General features: G+C 49.4%; 2 protein-coding genes across 3 annotated transcripts in view; both read left to right on the forward strand.

The window, feature by feature from the left end:
* Positions 1-23,833, forward strand: part of LOC142257423 (uncharacterized) — a 115,863-nt gene that overhangs the window by 36,172 nt on the left and 55,858 nt on the right. For both annotated transcript variants that reach the window (XM_075329535.1, XM_075329543.1), the window contains one exon: positions 19,503-19,605. In XM_075329535.1, the coding sequence (XP_075185650.1) occupies positions 19,503-19,605 (103 nt within the window). The remainder of the gene's footprint in view (positions 1-19,502; positions 19,606-23,833) is intronic.
* LOC142303582 (uncharacterized) lies at positions 12-19,331 on the forward strand. Its single transcript, XM_075345085.1, has 7 exons — positions 12-17; positions 5,875-5,998; positions 6,080-6,147; positions 17,360-17,434; positions 18,774-18,950; positions 19,029-19,152; positions 19,234-19,331. Exons 1-7 carry the CDS (start codon positions 12-14, stop codon positions 19,329-19,331), a joined length of 672 nt encoding a protein of 223 aa, XP_075201200.1.

Genomic DNA, 23,833 nt, shown 5'->3' on the forward strand with positions numbered 1-23,833 from the left:
AATTCTGGGTGATGACGGTATCATTGTTTCTTCATCGTTCCTTATGGGAGACCCAGACCATGGGTGTATAGCTTCTGCCTCCGGAGGACACACAAAGTACTACACTAAAAAGTGTAGCTCCTCCCTCTGAGTTTATACACCCCCTGGATAACCAAATATAGCCAGTTCAATGCTTTGTGTTCAGGAGGCATACATCCACACATGCATTCTCATCTGATTTTGATTTTAAAGAGTTTGAAGAAAAGCGGGTCCAAGCCTGGACTCCCGACATGTCCCTTCTCACCCCACTGTGTCGGCGGTGTTGTTAAGGTTGATTTCAAGGCTGGAGCCTTACATGCCGCGCTCCTTCACCATCCCTCGGTTTCTGGCTTGAAGTGGGAGCCAGCACGGTTCTCACTGCTTTGCAGGAGACCGGTCTCCATCCGCAGCCCTTTCAGGACCCTGCCGGACGGAGCACTCATCCCTCAGGGACCTGGCCCTGCGTCTCACAAGCTAAGTATTGAGACGTTATTGTCAGGGGGGTCCCTTGCACTTTAATGTTGGGGAGAGTGTGTTATGTAACCTTTGTGACATTTCCGGCCGGTTCTCCGGTTTTCCCCAGAGAACCGCGCCAAGGGTGCCTGCGCGCCGGCCGCATTGTAAAATTTAGGCCCCGGCTTCGGCTGCGGCCTACTTTCGTTTTCACTGCCCCTGCATGTCAGTCATGCAGAGGGACAGTGCGGCGCCGCCCACCGGCCATTCAGCACAGGGGAGGACACTCCTCTCTGAGGAGATGTTTCCCTCCCCTGTATATCTCCTTGGCCCTCCGGTTCCTGCTCTTGGACTTGGCCCCGCCCCCCCTCCTCACTCCGGCGCCATTTTATCAGCGTTCTCACACTGATCGCCGCTGGCTGCTGCATCTCTGCAACCTGTCTGGGGGTCCGAGCTGTGGGATCCGGAGGGCACACAAAACGGTCTGGTAAGCCACAACCTCTGGTTGTGGACTTTCTTATACACTCTCTGGGGGTCATTCTGAAGGAGTGTGTTCTTTACTGCAGAGCCTCCACCTCAGCAGCATGTCTCACACTAGGAGCAAGGCTGTACTCAATATGCACTGATGTAAGCTCGTACTGCCTGAACCGAGCACATATCCTCATTGTGATGCCTGCTCTAACATGGTGGTGCCTCAGCCTGGAGTCTCCCCAGTGGTCCCTCCGGCTGCTCCTGCCCCGGTGGCTGAACCCCCGGCTTGGGTATAATTGTTTTCTAAGTCTATCTCCCAGTCCTTCGCCGACTCCATGGGACAGCTGTCCCGGACTCTGCTGAGCATGCATCAGCCCCCTTCTCAGGGCGCCTCTGCTGCTTCGGCTCGCTCTGCAGAGCTCACAGAGGATTCTTCATCTGCTCCCAGACCCCGTCCTCCTAAAAGGAGACGCAGGGTCCCCTCTCCTTCCTCGTTTTGCTCCGATTCACGAGCCGACTCGCAGGACGAGGAGGATGTTTTTACTGGGGGCTCGGACGCTACCTCCATGTGCCCCATTGATCTGACCGAGGGTGATGCAGATGTGAGTGATTTGATTGCGTCCATTAATTCTGTACTGGACCTCAATCCGCCAGTATCAGAGGAGCAACCCTCTCTGGCAGAAAAGCACCAGTTTACCTTGCCTAAGAGAACAAGGAGTGTGTTCTTTAACCACTCCAGTTTTCAAGCCACTGTGTCCAAGCCCAGAGCCTGTCCTGACAAACGCTTCCCAAAGCGTGGTTCTGATGACCGTTTTCCTTTTCCACCAGAGGTGGTCAAGGAGTGGGCTCACTCACCAAAGGTAGACCCTCCGGTGTGTAGACTCTCAGACCGGACAGTTGTATCTGTGGCTGATGGCACCTCACTTAAGGATCCCACTGACCGCCAGGTTGACCTCCTGGCCAAGTCTGTCTATGAGGCGGCAGGGGCCTCGTTCTCCCCATCCTTTGCAGCAGTGTGGGCTCTCAAAGCCATCTCTGCTTCCCTAGAGGAGATGCATTCCCTCACTAGGGACTCTATGCCTGAATTGGTTACCTTAACTTCCCAGGCTTCAGCCTTTTCAGCCTACGCCATGTCTGCCATGCTGGAGGCCTCTCACCGCACTGCGGTGGCCTCCGCTAATTCCCTCGCTATCCGCAGGATCTTGTGGCTTCGACAGTGGAGGGCAGATGCTTCCTCAAAGAAGTACCTTGCTGGGCTCCCATTTGCTGGGTCCAGGCTGTTCGGTGAACAACTGGATGAAATAATTAAGGAGGCTACTGGCGGGAAGAGTACTTCCTTGCCACAGACTAAAACCAGGAAACCTGTCCAGGGCAGGAACCAGTCGAGGTTTCGTTCCTTTCGTTCCTCTAACTGGTCGTCCTCTAAGCCCTCGGCCTCGTCCACTAACTCAGCCAAGGACCAGAAGCCCACCTGGCGCAAGAAGCCGCGTCCACAAAAGTCCGCAGGAGCTGCTGCCACCAAGGCAGCCTCCTCTTGATTATCTGGCCGAGCCAGCAACGTCCTTGGTCGGTGGCAGGCTCTCCCACTTTGGCGACGTGTGGTTTCAACACGTCTCCGATCAGTGGGTGCGGGATATCATCTCCCACGGCTACAGGATAGAGTTCTCTTCCAGCCCGCCAAACAGATTTTTTCTGTCAACTCCCCCCTGCTCCAAGGCCGCCGCCTTCTCTCAGGCCGTGGCATCCTTGCAGGCCAACGGAGTAATTGTACCGGTTTCCGCCAGGGAACGGTTCAGAGGTTTTTACTCAAATCTCTTCCTAGTCCCCAAAAAGGACGGTTCCTTCCGGCCCATCCTGGATCTCAAGCTTCTCAACAAGCATGTTTAGGTGCGGCACTTTCGCATGGAGTCTCTGCGATCAGTCATTGCCTCAATGACCCAAGGAGATTTCCTGGCATCCATCGACATCAGAGATGCCTATCTGCATGTGCCAATTGCAGTTTCACACCAGCGTTGGCTACGTTTTGCAATCGGAGAGGAACATTTCCAATTCGTGGCTCTCCCCTTCGGGTTAGCCACGGCCCCTCGAGTATTTACCAAGGTCATGGCAGCAGTGGTTGCGGTTCTGCACCTCCAGGGGTTGGCAGTGATTCCTTACCTGGACGAGTCAAGGCTTCATCCAGCGCAGACTGTCAGCGGAGTGTCTCGCTCACTCTCGCCACTCTTGTTCAATTCGGGTGGCTTGTCAATCTGCCCAAGTCCACTCTGACCCCGACCCAAAAACTCACGGACTTAGGGATGCAATTCGAGACTCTGCCGGCACTTGTCAAGCTGCCCTTAGCCAAACAGCAGTCCCTCCATCTGGCGGTGCGCTCTCTGTTGAGGCCCCGCCGTCATTCCATCAGGCACCTCATGCAGGTGCTGGGTCAGATGGTGGCGTCAATGGAAGCGGTTCCCTTTGCCCAGTTCCATCTGCGTCCTCTGCAGCTGGACATTCTCCGCTGTTGGGACAAGCGGACTGCTTCCTTGCACAGGTTGGTGGCTCTGTCGCCACAGACCAGGAGCTCTCTTCAGTGGTGGCTTCGGCCCCTCTCTCTGTCTCAGGGACGCTCCTTCCTGACCCCGTCCTGGGTGATCCTCACCACGGATGCCAGTCTATCCGGCTGGGGAGCAGTATTTCTCCACCACCGAGCACAGGGCACTTGGACTCCGTCCGAATCAGCCCTCTCGATCAATGTGCTGGAAATCAGAGCTGTGCTCTTAGCTCTCGTAGCCTTTCACCACCTGTTGGCGGGCAAGCACATTCGAGTCCAGTCAGACAACGCGACAGCAGTTGCCTACATCAATCACCAGGGCGGGACTCGCAGCCGCCTGGCAATATTGGAGGTTCAACGCATCCTTCAGTGGACGGAGGACTCCAAGTCCACCATATCCGCAGTCCACATCCCAGGCGTAGAAAACTGGGAGGCAGATTATCTCAGCCGTCAAACCGTGGACAACGGCGAGTGGGCTCTGCATCCGGCAGTGTTCCGGTCGATCTGCCGCAAGTGGGGCACTCCGGAAGTGTATCTAATGGCATCCCGGCACAACAACAAGGTCCCGGTTTACGTGGCTCGCTCCCACGATCCTCAGGCCTTTGCAGCGGACGCTCTGGTTCAGGATTGGTCCCAGTTCCGTCTGTCTTATGTGTTTCCCCCCTCTAGCTCTCTTGCCCAAAGTCCTGCACAAGATCAGAATGGAGGGCCGTCGGGTCATACTCATTGCTCCAGACTGGCCCAGGCGAGCTTGGTACCCAGACCTGCTCCGTCTGTCCGTAGAGGTGCCGTGGCATCTCCCGGACCGCCCAGACCTTCTCTCACAAGGTCTGTTTTTCCGCCAGAATTCTGCAGCTCTCAGGTTGACGGCGTGGCTCTTGAGTCCTGGATCCTGACGGCTTCCGGCATTCCTCCCGAAGTCATCTCCACTATGACTCAGGCTCGGAAGTCTTCCTCGGCCAAAATTTACCACAGGACTTGGAGAATTTTCCTGTCCTGGTGTCGTTCTTTCGGCCATGCCCCTTGGCCTTTTTCCCTGCCGACCCTTCTGTCCTTCCTGCAGTCTGGTCTGCAGCTAGGACTATCCCTCAATTCCCTCAAGGGACAGGTCTCGGCTCTGTCAGTGTTGTTCCAGCGGCGTATCGCCCGGCTGGCTCAGGTGCGCACCTTCATGCAGGGCGCATCTCACATCATTCCGCCTTACCAGCGGCCTCTGGATCCCTGGGACCCTAATCTGGTCCTCACGGCCTTGCAGAAACCCCCTTTTGAGCCACTTAGGGAGGTTTCTTTGTCTCGTCTTTCACAGAAAGTGGTCTTTCTAGTGGCCATAACTTCCCTCAGGAGAGTCTCTGATTTGGCTGCGCTCTCTTCGGAGTCACCTTTTTTGGTTTTTCATCAAGACAAGGTGGTTCTCCGTCCAACTCCGGACTTTCTTCCTAAGGTGGTATCTCCTTTCCACCTTAACCAGGATATTTCCCTGCCTTCCTTTTGTCCGGCTCCTGTTCATCGCTTTGAAAAAGCGTTGCATACTCTGGATCTGGTGCGGGCGCTCCGGATCTATGTGTCTCGCATCGCTGCTCTTAGGCGGTGCACCTCTCTTTTTGTGCTGGCCACTGGTCGGCGTAAGGGCCTCTCGGCTTCTAAGCCGACCCTAGCTCGTTGGATGAGGTCGGCCATTTCCGATGCCTACCAGTGTACTCAAGTGCCTCCCCCGCCGGGGATCAAGGCACACTCGACCAGAGCTGTCGGTGCCTCTTGGGCTTTCAGGCACCAGGCTACGGCTCAGCAGGTCTGTCAGGCGTCCACTTGGTCCAGTCTGCATACCTTTTCAAAGCACTACCAAGTGCATGCTCATGCTTCGGCAGATGCGAGCTTGGGCAGACTCATCCTTCAGGCGGCTGTCGCCCATTTGTGAAGTTAGGTTTCGCCTACTTCTCAGTTTTCTGTTTATTCCCACCCATGGACTGCTTTGAGACGTCCCATGGTCTTGGTCTCCCATAAGGAACGATGAAGAAAAAGAGAATTTTGTTTACTTACCGTAAATTCTTTTTCTTATAGTTCCGACATGGGAGACCCAGCACCCTCCCTGTTGCCTGTTGGCAGTTTTCTTGTTCCGTGTGTTTTCACCGGCTGTTGTTGTAGACAGAGCACAACCCGGAACAACCGGAACCTCTATCTCTACTTGTGGGTGGATGTCCTCCTTCAGCTTTTGCACTAAACTGGCTATATTTGGTTATCCAGGGGGTGTATAAACTCAGAGGGAGGAGCTACACTTTTTAGTGTAGTACTTTGTGTGTCCTCCGGAGGCAGAAGCTATACACCCATGGTCTGGGTCTCCCATGTCGGAACTATAAGAAAAAGAATTTACGGTAAGTAAACAAAATTCTCTTTGTTGTTAGGTTCCTATAAGGTGTCAGGACGTCACCGTCTATTTCTCCATGGAGGAGTGGGAGTATCTAGAAGGACACAAGGACCGGTACAAGGAGGTGATGATGGAGGAGCCCCAGCCCCGCACATCACCAGGTAATAGACAGGACTGAATACACCCGGCCTATAATTATCTGTATGTAATAATGATGTCCGTCCTGTCTGTGTCTCCTGCAGGTCTCTCCAGTACGAGGACGACCCCAGAGAGATGTCCTGCTCCTCCTCCTCCTCCACAGGATCCTCAGGTAGATGGAGATCTCCCCTATGAGGTGTAGACGGCTGTGACCTCCTTGTGTTCAGTCTTGTTTTCTCCTCCAGTATTAGATGTTTCATTCTTGTGTAATGAGAGCGGTGGAGACGGCAGGATCACCAAAAATTGCCATTTCATCATCTAAATAGTGATTGTTAATTTAGTGATAGGTGACACAGGTGTGGGCCTCGGGTTGTGAAACAGCTGGTTAAAGGAGGGGAAAGGTACATCACGCATAAGTAGTTAATACCACGATTGTGGTGGAAGGGGGGAATAGGCGGGTGTATGTAGGGTAGGTGCTAATGTTCCTGAAAGCTCTACTGAACAAACACTGGCATGTCCTACCCAAAGACAGCTGCCGGCTTCCGTTACTGGATGGCTGCTGCACTCCCTTTCTTTGGCAGCAGCACAGCGGTATAACTTATAGATGAGGGCCAGAAGAGGAGTATGTGCTACAGTGGATGTCAAGCACTGCGTCAAATGGCCTCTCTTCATCACACACAGTACAGTCTTCAGAGGTAGCACCCAAATTACTCTTGTTCCCTGGATGTTACAACTCTCCAACCGCTCCATCACTGTGGGGAGCCACAGATGAGCTCGTCTTTAGAGCTGTTCACACATTCTATCCCATGGGTAACAGAGGTCTGCCCCAAAGATTCCCAGACTCTAGAGGAAAAAAGCATCTGCATTGATACCCAAAATCTGTCAATTGGATCCGAATCTGGACAAAGTAGGATCTGTGCAGGATCCAGACCCTCATCAAGAGACGTTAACCCCCAGGGGTGGAGGAGACTCCAATACCCGAGGCACAAGCGTATTGTACTGTGGAGGCAGGAAAAAGAGGAGGGTGACTCTGGGTGAGGAGTGGGATAACCGAGAGGATGACGATAAGGTTGTAGATCCCACTTGTTGTGAATCCAGAGGCATGCAGCCGAGTAGCTCAGCAGAGGAGGAAGACGAGGAGATTACGTTGCTGCTTCTCGCACAAACACGTAGTGATGCAACTACGCCAAGCGCTTCATTCTCAGCCACAACTCTGACTGTGGCCAGCAGAAGTCATGGGTCTGCAGTTGGTAGGAAGGGTTGCCTAGCCTGGCCCCTTTTTTGAGATCGCAAAGAATGACCCAACCTACATTATCTGCCAACTTTGTAAAAACAAAACAAAACCACAACTCAGTAGAGACATCTAAGCTTTTCTCCTTTCGGAGACCTGACAAAACGATCTGTCTGCCAGTGAGGAGTTTTATAGCTGCAGTGCTCCTTTGGGGAATATGCAAATTGTCCCTTTAGGGAGGAAGGAGACGAGCTCTAGTGCAATCACCCCGAAACACCGTGTCTGCAAATTGAGGTTCTGATCTGGCATAAAGCCTAAAGGGCCTGTCACACACAGAGGTAAATCTGCGGCAGATCTGTGGTTGCAGTGAAATTGTGGATAATCAATGCTAGGTTTGTGGCTGTGTACAAATGGAACAATATGTCCATGATTTCACTGCAACCACAGATCTGCCAAAGATTTATCTCTGTGTGTGACGGGGCCTTAAGTCCTATGAAAAGTCTTAAAGGGCCACTTTTGACTTTTAGGATTGCTACTTCCATCAGTAGAAGCAGAAATTCCAATAATTTGACTACTACCTGAATGAATCTGCACATGCACGACCAACAGGAGTTATTCTGGGAAAGTTACTGAGCTATAACGTGGCCTAGAGGGGCCTTGCAAACCACCGGCCGCCACTTCAACCGTGACTGCTGCTTCTTCCTCCTCTATCACTGTGGCAAGTGTTCTCACACCAGTCTTCAGTCGCAGAACCTCCACTTGTTTTCCCACTACAGTCTGGGTGAGCGAGAGCCCGGGCTCCGGGGCCGTTATTTCGCCATGACGTACCCAGTACGTCATGGGTCGCTAAGGGGTTAATTACCTTGCAAATATTGAAATTCTATTCTCACTGTCCCCTACAAGGTCATTAACCTACGGAGGCTGTGATTGGCTGAGCGACATTCGTCAGCCAATCACAGCCACTGTAATGTTTCAGCCATTGAAAATGGTTGAAACATTGAAATCCAGCAATGATCAGTGCAGCTATAGCACTGATCATTGGCTGGAGCTGGGTGACCTCTGTTTCACCCGCCTTCAGCTTTGATTGGAGAGACCAGCGTTGTGACCGATCTCCAATCACCGTGGATCCAGGGCTGTTGACCTGTATGTGACCGCTCGCCTCAGCTTCATTTCGTCCGTGGAAGCTGAGGAGAGCGATCCTTGCGCGTGCCCACCTCTCACCCTCCCCGATCTGCTGCCTCCTTCATCTGCTGTGATCCTGCTGCCTAGATTCATCCTGTAAGGTAGCTATCCCCAATCTCCCATCCTCTCCTCCATCCGTTGCGCCCTCTCCCAGTTGCTTCCACCCTTTCACATCCACCTCCACCCATCTGCTGCCCCCCCCCCATCTGCTGCGTCATTGATCCGCCTCCATCTCTCCTGTGATCCTGCTGCTGTTCTGATCCATCACGTAAGTATTGTTCGTGGCTCTTTTCTAACTATCCCCCGCCTGCTTGCCGCCAAGCGCTGATAAGCTGTGTGATTGGCTGATCAGGTACGTAATTGCTCGAGTTTTTGCCTTTTTGGGTTTTTTTTGTGTACTCCAAATAAAAAAAAAAAAAAGACAAAACTTGAACCATTAGGTACCTGATCAGCAAGCGTCCTGCAGCCATACTCTACTTTGGACAGGACTTCTTTTTTCCATCCCACCTAGTCCCCCCCTCTTTGTGCAGTACATACAAGCGTGCGTCCTGATTTTGTTTCTTTATGCCATAGGGGTCTAGTTTCCAAAATGGGGTCACATGGGGGGGAGGTTCATTTTTTTCAGCACATCAGGTGCTCTCCAAACGCAACATGGTGCGGCTAACGATTCCAGCTAATTTTCTTTCAATAAGTCAAATGACTTCCGTACCGAGTCCTGCCGTGCGCCCAAACAGTGTTTTTTTGCCACTTATGAGGTATCTGTGTGCTCAGAATAAATTGCCCAACAAATTTTGGGTCCCTTTAAACCTGCTACCCTTGTGAAAATGCAATATTTGAGGCTAAATTAACATTTTTGTTGCAAAAAGTAAAATGCTCATTTTTCCTGGGAAGCTCCTGAAGGGATAATAACTTTGTTGCATGTGGTTTTGAGCAGCCTGAGAGGGGCCGTTTTTGGGACGGTGTCACTTTTGGGTGTTTTTTTTTTTTGTCATGTGGGCCTCTCAAAATAACTTCAAATGTGATGTGGTCCCAAAAAAAAAAAAAGTGGCTTTGTAAATTTTGTTTGTAAAAATGATAAATTGCTCATAAACTTTGAACCCCGGTAACTGCCTTATAATTTTTTTTTTTATATTTTTTTTCAAAATTGTGCTGATGTAAAGTAGACATGTAGAGAATGTTATTTATTAATTTATTTTGTGTCATGTCTCGCTGGTTTAACCCCTTCACGACCGCGGGCAGTAAAGTTACGTCCTATTTTTACTTGACTTAACGACCAGGGATGTAACTTTATTGCCTGAAGTTCATTTTATTGCGGATAGAGAGAAACTGGAGTCACCTATTACTATTGATGAACTGGAGGACGCTCTGCATGGCATGAGCAATGACAAGGCACCGGGAGCAGACGGGCTACCAGTTGAAATTTATAAACAGTTAGACGAAATCCTATTACCCAAACTATTGAACGTCTTTGAGGTGGCGGAGGGGGAGGGTGTATTGCCTGGATCTATGAGAGAAGCAATAATAGTAGTAATTCCTAAGGAGGATAAAAATCCGAGGCTTCCGGACTCATATAGACCAATCTCGTTATTAACAGCGGACGTGAAGCTTTTGGCTAAGGTGTTGTCAAACCGGCTGACTGGAGTCATATCTAACCTAATACATATGGACCAATCAGGGTTCATGGCCAATAGGTCGACAGCTGCTAATATCAGGAGATTATATCTTAATCTACAGTTGTCGCCTGACAACCCTGGCCGAAGGGTGATCGCTTCGCTAGATGCCCAGAAAGCATTCGATAGCGTTGAGTGGGTGTATCTCTGGAAAGTGTTGCAACATATGGGTTTTGGCCCACGGTTTGTAAAGTGGGTGCAGCTGTTGTATAAAAGGCCTACTGCTGAAGTGAGAGTTAACGGTATGACCTCCTCAGCGTTTGAGTTGCACCGGGGAACGAGGCAGGGCTGCCCACTATCGCCGCTACTATTTGCTATTGCAATAGAGCCTCTGGCGGCGGCCATTAGGAAATCGAAGGAGATCCATGGATTTAGGTATGGAAACGTAGAGGAGAAAATAGCTCTTTATGCTGACGATTTATTACTTTTCTTGGGGGATCCGTCAGCCTCATTGGATCATGCCATGCAGATAATAGAGAAATTTGGAGAAGTTTCGGGACTGACCATTAATTGGTCTAAATCGAGCCTCTTTAAAGTGGATGGGGAAGTAACCTGGACAAATGATGATACTGGGGCTAACAAATTGAAGTGTGGACGAATTTAAATATCTAGGTATCCAGATATCTCTGCCAGTAGAAAAATACATACAGGTGAACTTATAGCCGCTTCTTAAAAATTGAGAGCCAAAGTGGATGCCTGGAACAAGCTACATTTGTCAGTTGTTGGAAGGGTTAATTTACTAAAGATGGTAGTAATGCCTAAACTCCTGTACAATACTGCACAATGCCCCTGTTTGTATTTCAAAGAAAAGATTTAAAGGGATAAACTCGCTGTTTAGGGACCTGGTGTGAGGTTAAAAGCAGCCTAGGGTGCGATTAGAGACTTTACAAAGGCCGAAAGATGAGGGGGGTCTAGCAATCCCAAATCCGGAATTGTATTATGTGGCGGCGCAATGTCAACACCTCAGGGGCTGGTCTGATCGAGAGAAAGATGGGGACATTAAAGAAGTGCTGGAATACATAGTGGGTAGAAGTCCATTGGTAATGGGACTAGAGGATGGTGCGGTGGGGATCTTGGGTGGAACGTCTCCTACAATGGCACTTATAAACAAGACCTGGGATAGGCTGAAAAGGGTGAGAGGGGTGACCCGGTTAACTAAGTTTACACCTATCTGGGATAACAGTAATCTCCCGGAGATTCAGAAAATGGGGAATATTGAGGACTGGAGACGTAGGGGTGTAATATACTTATATTGCTTCAACTAGGTAGCTTTTTTTTTTTCTTTTTCCCACAAGGGTATCAGGAAAAAATGCACCATAAAATTGATTGTGCATTTTCTCCTGAGTGCACAGATACCTCATATGTGGTGGAAATCAAATGTTTCCCTCACCCTGTGACGGCACCACGAGAGAATTACAGCGAACAGGGTTAGGGAGGGACCACAACCTACAGGACAAAAAGGGCGGTCCTCTCCCCGCCTCAGTTGGTTTCCTGTCCTTGACGGGTACCTCAGGATTCGGCCCTGGAGGGCCGTGGATTTCTATGAAAGTTCTTACCCAGTCCCGGCGGGCGGTTCTGGCAGCGACACGGGTCCTGCCTCGCTCCGCTCGGGTTCCTGGAGGCGCCATGGCGGACCTCCGGGGGTTGCGACCATGAGCTGGAGCACTATGCACCAAGCGGCAGGTAAGTGCGGCAGCTTGCCGGTCCTTCCAGGGCGGTGGAGCTGCTCGCGGTCGCGTGTGCTGTACGCCGGCGCCATCTTGTTGGGGCGTGTCTTGGCGTGCGGGCGTTGCGCTTGCGCGGTGCCCGCAAGTAACCTGCGCTGACGTTGGCGGTGACGTCATACCCGGAAGTGGGTCAGGAGGCGCGGGGGGGAACCAGGAGAGCCGCGCTCAGATTAAAAACGGAGCCTCTGGACTATTACAGTGCTCCAGTCCTTTCCTGCATGTCTGCATGGACAAAGATGGGCATCGTGAGGAGGAACATCACTAAGTATGTGAGTCCTCATCCCCCCCCCGGCAGTAAGAAGGTTGAAAAACAGCCTCAGCGTCGCAGGAGCGACTCTGGTTCTGATGCCAGTCCGTTCAGTAAGTGTGGCACCCGGTCTAGTAAGCAGGCCCGGGAAGCATCTGATGTCAAGGTTGCCTCCAGAGGGAAGACTTTGGTGATGAAAGCTCCTTCCCCAGAACCGGTACCGGCCCTTCATCTACTTGTGAGTGATCTTCGGGCATATGTACCTGTTGTTTCTTTATTCTCCTGATGTTGTGTGTCCCCCCCCCCCCCCCCACCGTCCCTTTCGTACCTAGGTGAAAAAGCCACGGAAATGTACTTCCAAATCGAATAACAGGTAATGCGCCCTCTGTAACCGGGGACTGGCGCAGTCTTAGTCCAAACGGCTCTGCAAGGACTGTATCCAGCAGACCATTTCAAATGAGACCCCCTGGGTTTGCCAATGATCTTCGCGCCATTATCCGGTCCGAAGTTCAAAGCTCTCTGCAGTCCCTGAAAGAGCCTCCTCGTAAGCGGCATAGACCTGCCTACTCGGCCTCGCCATCCAGCCGGTCTGAGGGGGAATGTGGGTCTTCTGGTTTTGCAACCTCTTCATCTGACAGTGAGGCTGAAGTCCACCAGTGCTTCCCCATAGAGGGCACGAGCAAACTGATTAAGGCTGTCAGAGACACTATGGGCATTACTGAGGAGAAACTGCAGCCTTCAGTTCAGGATGTCATGTTTAAGGGTCTGGAGGATAGGAAGCGTAGAACCTTCCCGGTGGTGGACAAGGTACAGGCAGGCGTTGATCTCCAGAGAATGGAAGAAACCGGATAAGCGGGGTTCTCTTCCGCCGGGCGGCTTCAAGCGCAAGTATCCCTTTGAGGAGGCAACCTGTTCCCACTGGGATAGGGCACCCAAATTGGATGTAGCAGTGGCTAAAGCATCTTAACAGTTTTCTATTCCCTTCGAGGACATGAGATCCTTAAAGGACCCTATGGATCGGAAGGCAGATGTCTTCCTTAAAACTGCATGGGAGTCCTCAGCGGGTGCTCTCCGTCCTGCCATAGCAGCTACATGTACTGCACGGTCTCTGGCGGTATGGTTGTCCGAGTTGGAGGATAAGCTTAGGAACAAAGTTCCACGTGAGGATATTATTTCCTCTCTGCCCAGGCTGCAAGGGGCTGCGGCTTTCATCTCAGATGCATCTGCAGATTCCACTAGACTAGCGGCTAAACAGCAGCCCTTTCTAATGCGGCACCTTATGGTTAAAGTGTTGCCCAGGGTATCTACAGGTTAAATCTAAGCTGTGCTCCATTCCCTGTCAGGGCAAATTTCTTTTCGGGTCGGTTCTGGACAATATTCTTGAGAAGGCTGGGGAAAAAAAGAACTTTCCGGACCCGTCCTTTCCCTCCTTCAAGCGGTCCTTTCGTAAAAAGTAATACACCCGTAAGTTCTCCCCCAGGAGTAGAAATACCTGGTCAGACCGGAAGAAGGAAGGTAAGGGTTTCTTGATCAAGGGCTCTTCCCAATCCAAGAAGTCTTCCCAATGACTCCCTTCCCCAGGTTGGGGGGAGATTGACCTACTTTCTTCCCGTGGATTCTCAACATCATCTAATCAGGTCTGACGTTTCCATTCCGCAGTCTTCCTCCCAGGCGTTTTCTCCTGACGTCCCCGAGGGCTTCCCCGAGCAAACAACAAGCTTTGTAAGGGGAAGTGAAGGCCCTCTTACGCAAGGCGGTCCTGACGGACGTCCTATTGGCGGAAATAGGAGAAGGCTTTTACTCCCCTCTTTTTCTGGTCCAGAAACCGGACGGCACCTTTCGTGTCATCATAAACCTAAAAGGTCTCAACAGCCACTTGGAAATCTTGTCCTTCAAGATGGAATCCATGAAGTCCACGATAAAGTGTCTACCCAGGTTGTCATATGGCTGTCCTGGATCTGAAGGACGCGTATTATCACATCCCCATCGCTCCTCATTTTCAGAAATATCTCAGGGTGGCGGTGCTTGTAGAAGGGTCGGTGCGACATCTGCAATTCAGAGCCTTACCATTCGGCCTGGCGATTGCGCCCAGAATCTTCACGAAACTCGTCCTGGAAATCACAGCTCGCCTACGAGAGGACAAGATTCTCATTATTCCGTATCTCGACGACTTCCTCGTGGTAGGGAAATCGGCAAACCATTGTACTACTGTTCTTCAGACTGTCTGCTCAAAACTGGGACGTCTAGGCTGGATTTTGAACTTGGAGAAGTCTAGGTTGCTACCAGCCACGGTGCAGGTTTTTTAGGGACTTACTTTGGACTCTCTCCTACAGGAGTGTCGTCTCCCACCTTCCAAAGTGGAGAAGGTTCGCACTCTGGTGCAACAGGTGGTGTCAGTTCCACGCATGTCCCTGCGAAGGGCTATGTCTCTCCTGGGCTCACTGACATCGACTCTCCCCGCAGTCCTTTGGGCCCAAGGGCATACCAGGGCCCTCCAGTGGGACATTTTAGAAAATCAGACGATTCTGGGAAACAGGTTAAACATTCGGATTACTCTGCGCTCCAGCTCAATCACCTCCCTTCACTGGTGGCTGGTTCCCGCAAACCTCACAAGGGGAGTCCTATGGTCTGTCCCGGTGTCCCGAATTGTGACCACGGATACCAGTGTGTCTGGATGGGGGGCTCACCTGCTGGACCGTCCGATCCAAGGTCTCTGGTCACCCCGGGAGGCAGCTTCCTCCAATATCAGAGAGCTGCTGGCTGTGGAACGAGCACTGACCAGTCTTCTCCCTTCACTGACAGGACACCATACCCGGGTGTTGTCAGACAATCAGGTGACGGTAGCTTATCTGAACCATCAGGGGGGTACAAGATCCAGGTCCCTTATGCCTATAGCCGACAGGATCCTGTTACTAACAGAAACTCACCTTCTATCCCTGACAGCCGTTGACATCAGGGGGAAAGACAACCTCGCGGCGGATTTCCTGAGCCACACTCTCCTGCACCAGGGGGAGTGGGCGCTCAACCAGTCAGTCTTCGACATCACACGGCCAGGTGGGGGACTCCGGTTCCTCAATTCTGTTCTCTGAATCCCAAGGAACAACCATACGCAGTGGACGCCCTGTCGACAAAGTGGGACTTTCCCCTAGCATATGCATCCCCCCCACCCCCCGCTGGTTCTTCTCCCCTCTATCCTGAAGAAAATCAGGGACGACAAGGCGAGAGTCATTCTGATTGTTCCCTTCTAGCCAAAGTGACTATGTTTTGTTTTTTGTTTTTTTTTCTGGCTGGTTCAGCTGTCCCTTACCAAACCGTGGGTCCTCTCGAGATTCTGGATCTCCTGTCCCAGGGACCAGTGTCCCATCCTCCCACAGTCAAATTGCACATCACGGCATGGAATTTGAGAGGGCATTACTGATCAGTAAGGGGTTTTTCCTCAATTTAGTTTCCACGCTGTTATGTTGTAGGAAACCTGTGACAGCAAGGTCTACTGTAGGACTTGGAAAAAGTTTTTATCTTCATCAGGGGCTAGTGTGACAGGGGAGGTTCCCATAGGTCTGATCTTGGAATTTCTGCAGAGTGGGTTGGACAAAGGGTTGGCGGTTAGCACACTCAAGGTCCAGATCTCCGCATTAGCAGCGCTCTACAATTGTGATGTCGCAGGGAACCCTTGGGTGGCTAGGTTTATCAGGGCCAGTTCGTGTCAGCGTCCTACACGTGCCATCTCCCTAACTCCTTGGGACCTTAACCTGGTCTTAGCAGCCCTGACAGGTCCTCCATTTGAACCCATTGACTCAATCTCTGTTAAATGTCTCCCCCTTAAGACTGTCCTCCTGGTAGCTCTGACCTCGGCCTGTAGGATCAGTGCCATTCAGGCCCTTTCTATCGACCCTCCTTACACTTAAATTCTGGACGATAGAGTAGTGTTGCGCCCTGACCCTGCATACCTCCCCAAGGTGGTTTCTAGGTTTCATACGTCCCAGGAAATTGTGCTGCCTTCCTTTTGCGATAACCCGACATGTGCTGAGGAAAGGCGATGGCATTGTCTGGATGTGCGTCGTTGTCTCATCCATACAGGTTAATTATGGAAGGTATCTCTGGGAGCTGTCTACCATGATTACCCTTGGACTTAGTGGCAGCTATGGGCTGCCATTAACTCCTTTTTTTACCCCGAATGCCACCGCACCAGGGCAATTCGGGATGAGCCGGGTAGAGTCCCGGGACTGTCGCATCTAATGAATGCGGCAATTTCGGGAGGCTGCTGGCTGATATTTTTAGGTTGCGGGGGGCCCTATAACGTGGGGCTCCCCATCCTGAGAATACCAGCCTTCAGCCGTGTGACTTTATCTTGGCTGGTATCAAAATTGGGGGGACCGCACACCTTTTTTGTTTTAATTATTTATTTTACTGCACGATATATACCTGCCCACCAGCAACTGTGATTGGTTGCAGTGAGACAGCTGTCACTCAGCGTGGGGGATTGTCTGAATGCAACCAATCATAGGCAGGCGCCGGTGAGTGGGGGAAGCAGTGACTACGAGATGGAATAATGAACGGCCGGCATTTTCAAAAGCTGGAGAAGACTCCAAAGCAGTGTGACAGCCGTGCAGCGCCACGCCGGTAATCGGTGAGTATGAGAGAGGGGGAGAGGGAGGGACCGACAGAGAGAGACCGAAAGACCTGCATTCTGTTTGTCAAAAAAGCATGCAGAACGCAGCAATAATGCAGTGCAAGCGCAGTTTGGTTGCGTTTTGACACACCTCATTGATTTCAATGGGTGGAAAATGCAACCAAAATACACAAAAGAAGTGACATGCTGCTTTTTTGAACGCATCGATTTTGTGAAATATTTGGTATCCAAAACGCTGCCTAAAAAAGCAACGTGCGCATGGGATTTGCTGACTTCTCATAGACTTTGCTGGGGAAGCACAACGCATGCATGTTTGACAATGACACGCTGCAGTTTTAAATGCAGCCAAAACGCAGGAAAAACACAATGTGCGCACACAGCCTTATTTCTCTCTGCAAAATGCAAATCATTTTATATAATGTATACAATGTGATTTTCTGGATTTTATTTTGGATATTCTATCTCTCCATGGTAAAATTAACCTATCCTTATAATTATAGACTGTTCACGTCTTTGTCAGTGGACAAACTTACACAATCAGCAAGAGGATCAAATACTTATTTCCCCTTATTCTCTTGTTGTTGTTTTTTGTATTTTTTTCCTTTTAGTTGATTTCCTTGTCTCATCCTCTACATAATAAAGGCTCAATTTTCTGTTGTTTTTTTTTTTTTAATTTTTCCTGATTGACCCAAAAAAGATAACAGACAAAGATGACATTATGGAGAAGATATTACACCTGAGTCTGGAGATAATCTTCCATCTTACTGGAGAGGTGAGAGGCTCTGATGTCATCACATTACATCATTATCTATGGGGATAACAGAGGATATGACCGGGGAGGTGAGAGGCTCTGATGTCATCACATTACATCATTATCTATGGGAATAACAGAGGATATGACCGGGGAGGTGAGAGGCTCTGATGTCATCACATTACATCATTATCTATGGGGATAACAGAGGATATGACCGGGAAGGTGAGAGGTTCTGATGTCATCACATTACATCATTATCTATGGGAATAACAGAGGATATGACCGGGGAGGTGAGAGGTTCTGATGTCATCACATTACATCATTATCTATGGGAATAACAGAGGATATGACCGGGGAGGTGAGAGGCTCTGATGTCATCACATTACATTATTATCTATGGGAATAACAGAGGATATGACCGGGGAGGTGAGAGGTTCTGTTGTCATCACATTACATCATTATCTATGGGGATAACAGAGGATATGACCGGGGAGGTGAGAGGTTCTGACGTCACCACATTACATCATTATCTATGGGAATAACAGAGGATATGACCGGGGAGGTGAGAGGCTCTGATGCCATCACATTACATCATTATCTATGGGAATAACAGGATATGACCGGGGAGGTGAGAGGCTCTGATGTCATCACATTACATCATTATCTATGGGAATAACAGGATATGACTGGGGAGGTGAGAGGCTGTGATGTCATCACATTACATCATTATCTATGGAAATAACAGAGGATATGACCGGGGAGGTGAGAGGCTGTGATGTCATCACATTACATCATTATCTATGGGAATAACAGGATATGACTGGGGAGGTGAGAGGCTCTGATGTCATCACATTACATCATTATCTATGGGAATAACAGAGGATATGACCGGGGAGGTGAGAGGCTCTGATGTCATCACATTACATCATTATCTATGGGGATAACAGAGGATATGACCGGGGAGGTGAGAGGTTCTGATGTCATCACATTACATCATTATCTATGGGGATAACAGAGGATATGACCGGGGAGGTGAGAGGCTCTGATGTCATCACATTACATCATTATCTATGGGAATAACAGAGGATATGATCGGGGAGGTGAGAGGCTCTGATGTCATCACATTACACCATTATCTATGGGAATAACAGAGGATATGACCGGGGAGGTGAGAGGCTCTGATGTCATCACATTACATCATTATCTATGGGGATAACAGAGGATATGACCGGGGAGGTGAGAGGCTCTGATGTCATCACATTACATCATTATCTATGGGAATAACAGAGGATATGATCGGGGAGGTGATGGACTCTGGAAATGTCTGTAGTGATATTATTAATGTCTCCACACTCAGGATTACACAGTAGTGAAGACCTCTAGTGATCGCTGTCAGACCCCTGTGTCTGAAGGACGGGGAGGAACCCTGAGCCCAATCCCGGGGCCTCCACCTCACCCCCGGATACATAAGGACGTCAATGACCAGAAGATCCTGGAACTCGCCAACAAGATGATGGAGCTGCTGACTGGAGAGGTGACACTGCTGGGAATGCTGGGACATTATACAGGACGGCACTGGAGGATTCTGGGTGATGTATCATTGTGTTGTCAGGTTCCTATAAGGTGTCAGGACGTCACTGTCTATTTCTCCATGGAGGAGTGGGAGTATCTAGAAGGACACAAGGAGCGGTACAAGGAGGTGATCATGGAGGAGCCCCAGCCCCGCACATCACCGGGTAATAGACAGGACTGAATACACCTGGCCTATAATTATCTGTATGTAATAATGATGTCCGTCCTGTCTGTGTCTCCTGCAGGTCTCTCCAGTACGAGGACGACCCCAGAGAGATGTCCCGCTCCTCCTCCTCCTCCACAGGATCCTCAGGTAGATGGAGATCTCCCCTATGAGGTGTAGACGGCTGTGACCTCCTTGTGTTCAGTCTTGTTTTCTCCTCCAGTATTAGATGTTTTATACTTGTGTAATGAGAGCGGTGGAGACGGCAGGATCACAGCTGACCACAGACCTCACATGTCCGGATCTTATCTCCATTATTCCCGGAGACTTTTACAATATTTTGTTTTGCAGCTTTTGGATCCGGATAAAGATCTGAACAATATTAATTCTCCAGAGAGAAATGTGAGGGGCGATCAGCGGAGTAACGAGGGGATTCCTACAGATCACCGCCCCGGTGAGTACAGACCACCCAATAAAGCACACAAGTCACACATTCCTATTTTCCACTCTTTGCTGTGTCAGTTTCTCCAGCGGTATATTAACCCTTCATGTAAAATACACATGAAATGTGAATGAATCTGTGATCTCGGTGCAGGTGATAACACGGGATGTGCAGTTATGTTATAGAGGAGAAATACAGCTGGACATGAATTCTGCCGATGTGAGTGAGGACGAGCTCCAGCTCTTTCCTATTATCCGCTGTCAGGGCTGATGAGGGGTTTCTCCAGTATGGGGACTGAGAATCCATTATCTCCTATTACACTCTTGTCAGTGTGTGACAGATATAGAAAATTGAGATATAAAATTAGGGTCCAGTGTGTTTAAAAAGGAATTCAGGGGGGCATGACCTGGCTGTAGAGGAGTGAGGACGCACGGTGTCTCAGCTCCTGTCGCCGGACCAAATATCAGCAGATCCACATCGGGGCCTCTCAGGCGGCGAGGAAAGGGATCCAACACTTTTTCTCCAAGTCCCCATTGCCAGAGGCCTCCAAGGGACTCCTAAAATGGAGCCACTGCTCCACGCGGTGAAGCCCTGGCTCATAGCTGTTCACCAGCAGCCGCGGAAACACAGTCTCCTGCACAGCTGTCGCCAAGCAGCCAGACTTTGCTCAGAGGCACAAGGTGTTCAGGCGTGGGGATCCAGCGGCCAGCCGGCGGAGCAAGTCAATGGAGAAAAAAAACTCGTAAAGTAACGAGTAACCCGAATGCTGTACTATTTGTGCAAGTAGCAAATAGTGCGGAATTCAGGTTACTTGTTATTTTGCCAGTTTTTCCCCATTGACTTGCATTGCACATGCTTTTCGGAATGAATACGCGAGAAGTAGATAACTATTCGTACTCGCTATACTCATAACGAATACTAGGTACTCGCTCATCTCTAATGCTGGGCCATTAGTGCACTGCGTGGGCCCACAGGAGTCAGGGGTCCTGGCTGAACTTGAGCTGCACACATGCATAACTGCCATTCCTACCAGGGAGCATATGGAGGCCTATATTGCTAGGCTAGAACTGGCATACCGCACAGAACTGTCCGCCATGAGGGTGTATGTGGAGAGGATCGATGCCCAGAATCACGCAGGGAAAATCCAGTGCCTTGAAGACGTATCACAAGCCCAGAGTGTTATATATGAGCAACATTCCCACCAAATACATTACATAGTGGAGGCTATGGATGATGCTGAAATTAGGAGCCGCAGTAACCATATTAGGGTATGTGTCTTGCCAGAATCTGTTAAATCCAAATAACTTCTTCGTACACTACAAACCATCTTTAACGAGATCCTCGGCGAACCCACTAGCAAGATGTTGGACTTTGATAGAGCTCACAGGGCTCTAGGCCCTAAACCTGTGGAAAATGACCGCCTGAGATATGTGATAAGTAAAGTGCACCGCTATGTTCTGAAAGAGGCGATTATGCTCAAGATCTGCAGGGGGGCTTTAGTTTTATTGGAAGATTGACAAATCCAAATTGTACCTGACTTTGCAAAGGCAAAGGGCCCTGTAACCACTTTTGGACAAGCTACGCTCTTACGACATCCCATACAATTGGGGCTTCCCGTTTTGCCTTCAGGTTTGCTACACAGGACACATGCATATGGTCAACCAAGAGGGGAGTTTTATTTTTTAAGAATAAGTGTCAATTCTTCCATTTTCACCATAGCTACAGAGACGCGGCGACAACTTGCTCCTCCCTCCTGTGCTCTCTGGCTGACTTTGCAGAGGGTATCCTGATCGTAGGTGGTGACCTGAACTTCACTCTTGACCCTAAAGTAGACTCGACCTCGATACATCACCCTCTCTGTCCCATTGGAAACTTACTGTTGTAAAAGGTGCCATCCAAAACCTCCGTTTGGTGGATGTGTGGAGAACACTGCCCCCTACAGATTGCAGTTATACCTACTACTCCCTGGCTCATTCCTCATACAGCCACATAGACCTGTTTCTAATCAGTCAGTGTGCTCTGACCTGGCAGGTAAAACCCTCTATACGATTATAGGAAACATCTCTTGGTCAGATCATGCCCCCGTATTTCTAAGACTCACCATTCTGGACTCGGAAAGCCATGGTCTTGGCGACTGAATGACAACTTGTGTATGACAGAATTGCAGAATACAATTACCAAATTTGTGGAGGTCCACTCAATAGATCCTACTGCTCTCCCCACGCAGTAGGAGGCGCTCAAATGTGTGTTGAGGGGGGTCATAATCAAACACGGAGCCAGGCTTTTGTGAGAGAGCCCAAACCATTTCTTTCCTGGTAAAGAAAATATCAAATCTAGAGTATGCCCATAAGATGACAATGTCTCCACTTACAGTATCTGAGCTGATCAAACACAGAGAGGAGCTCAAATCCATTGTTGACCAACAATACACACACTATAAGACCAGGTTTAATAGATTTCTACATGCATGCTCAGATAAATGCGGTAGACCACTAGCTACAGTAGGGTTTTCCACCCTAGGGGAGATCCTAGCCAATTTTCCCATGATTAAACGCTCGGATGGTTCCTCGACCCAGAATCCTGCTCAAATCACCAAACATTTTCCAACTTTTTACAGAGAACTATACAATATCAAGGGCAAATTTAGCGATATGTCCCAGGAGGCATTAGATCGTAAAATCAATGATTACTTGACAAGGACAGCTTTCCCAACTGTTCCCAGGAATGAGGTTGAAGCTGTCATAGAAGTCAGCCAAGCCACGTGCCCAATGAATGCTTCATCGACGGGAGGAAGCCAGAGTCAGCAATGACAGTCGTGTGGTTCCCCAGCTGGGCAAATGCCCGGGGGTCATATTTATTGAAAAGTTTTAACATATAAGTCAATGTACCCCAACATACATTGGTCAATCTTATCACTATCACATAATGATTGGTTACATCCTCGTTTTATATCATACTGATTGGTTCATCTGGAATATCACGTAAATCAGAGACCACCTGATCCAAATGGATACCAAGATAATCTTGGCATGATGCATGTTCCGAGATGGTCTTTATCTCGTTCTTACGTAGTCTAGGGACTTATTAATATCAACATATGTACTTGTGGAACATGCAGAGTCATGCCTAATTATACCATGTGCATCAGGGGCCACTCTCAGATAAGGTCTGGTACATTTTGCAATACACCAGCACGTAATATGTCATTTTATAATTAAAGGTACATTACACGCAATATGGCCTTCACTCAGGTCTGAATGTTACTCAGTCTTATGTTAGGTATAAGCAAATTCAAACAATAATAATAGCAACAATCTGATCTTGTAAACCTGATTATTTCTGTAACAAAGCCCTTGAAGAGGATTTCTCAGAGACAGAGGTATCGTTCATTATCCAAGACTCCCCATGTGGTAAAAGCCAGAGTACCGACTGGTTCTCCTCTAAATTTTATAAATTGTTGAATGCTCAACTCTCCTTATTCCTGACCAATTCTGTCTCTGCCAATGCTCAATGGATAGCCCAGTTCCTGGAAGCTCATGTTTGCGTTATCCCCAAACCAGGGAAGAATCATACGGTGGATTCTAATTATAGACTCATTTCACTGATCAATTTAGATATAAAACGTTTTCCAAAGCATTAGCCAACAGACTTGCCCCACCCTTCTGGGGATCAGCCATACGGATCAAGTGGGGTTTGTGCAGGGTCATGAAGCCCGCGACAACAATAAGTTGTACCTTCTGATGGCCCACTCCTTACCTATGTGTCTGCTATCAGTCGACGAGAAGGGCTTCGACCTGGTCAGTTGGAACTTCATGTTGGCCTCCCTACGGCAAGTGGGCTTTGGTACTAAATTTTTAGATCATGTTACATCCTTATATACTGACCCCTCAGCAGGGGTCAAGGCAAATGGATTTTTGTCCCCCCTCATACCCTATCCACAATGGCACCTGACTGCGGTGCACATTATTCCCTTTGCCCTATGTTTTTATAATGGAGCACCTAGTGGTGGCCATAAGAAATAACACTAGCATTCATGGCATTGAAGCAGGGGCTGGGCATCGTAAATTGGCCTTATTTGCGGATGACCTTCCCGTGGTTATTTCCCATCCATATATTTATTTTCCTTCCTTACTCAAAGTTTGAGGAATTCGGTAACCTTAGTAACTTAAAATTGAACTTCTGGCGTTTGACAGGGTGCACTGGGGATATCTGAAATCTGTACTGGCCAAGTTTGGATTTG

This window comes from Anomaloglossus baeobatrachus, chromosome 1 (genome assembly GCF_048569485.1).
Source record: "Anomaloglossus baeobatrachus isolate aAnoBae1 chromosome 1, aAnoBae1.hap1, whole genome shotgun sequence".
Lineage (NCBI taxonomy): Eukaryota > Metazoa > Chordata > Amphibia > Anura > Aromobatidae > Anomaloglossus > Anomaloglossus baeobatrachus.

Bases quoted from the DNA above. Each gene is read 5' to 3' on its own strand.
- LOC142303582 (XM_075345085.1), top strand. The intron at 5,999-6,079 runs GTAATAGACAGG...TGTCTCCTGCAG, and splicing joins CCAGCCCCGCACATCACCAG to GTCTCTCCAGTACGAGGACG. The intron at 19,153-19,233 runs GTAATAGACAGG...TGTCTCCTGCAG, and splicing joins CCAGCCCCGCACATCACCGG to GTCTCTCCAGTACGAGGACG.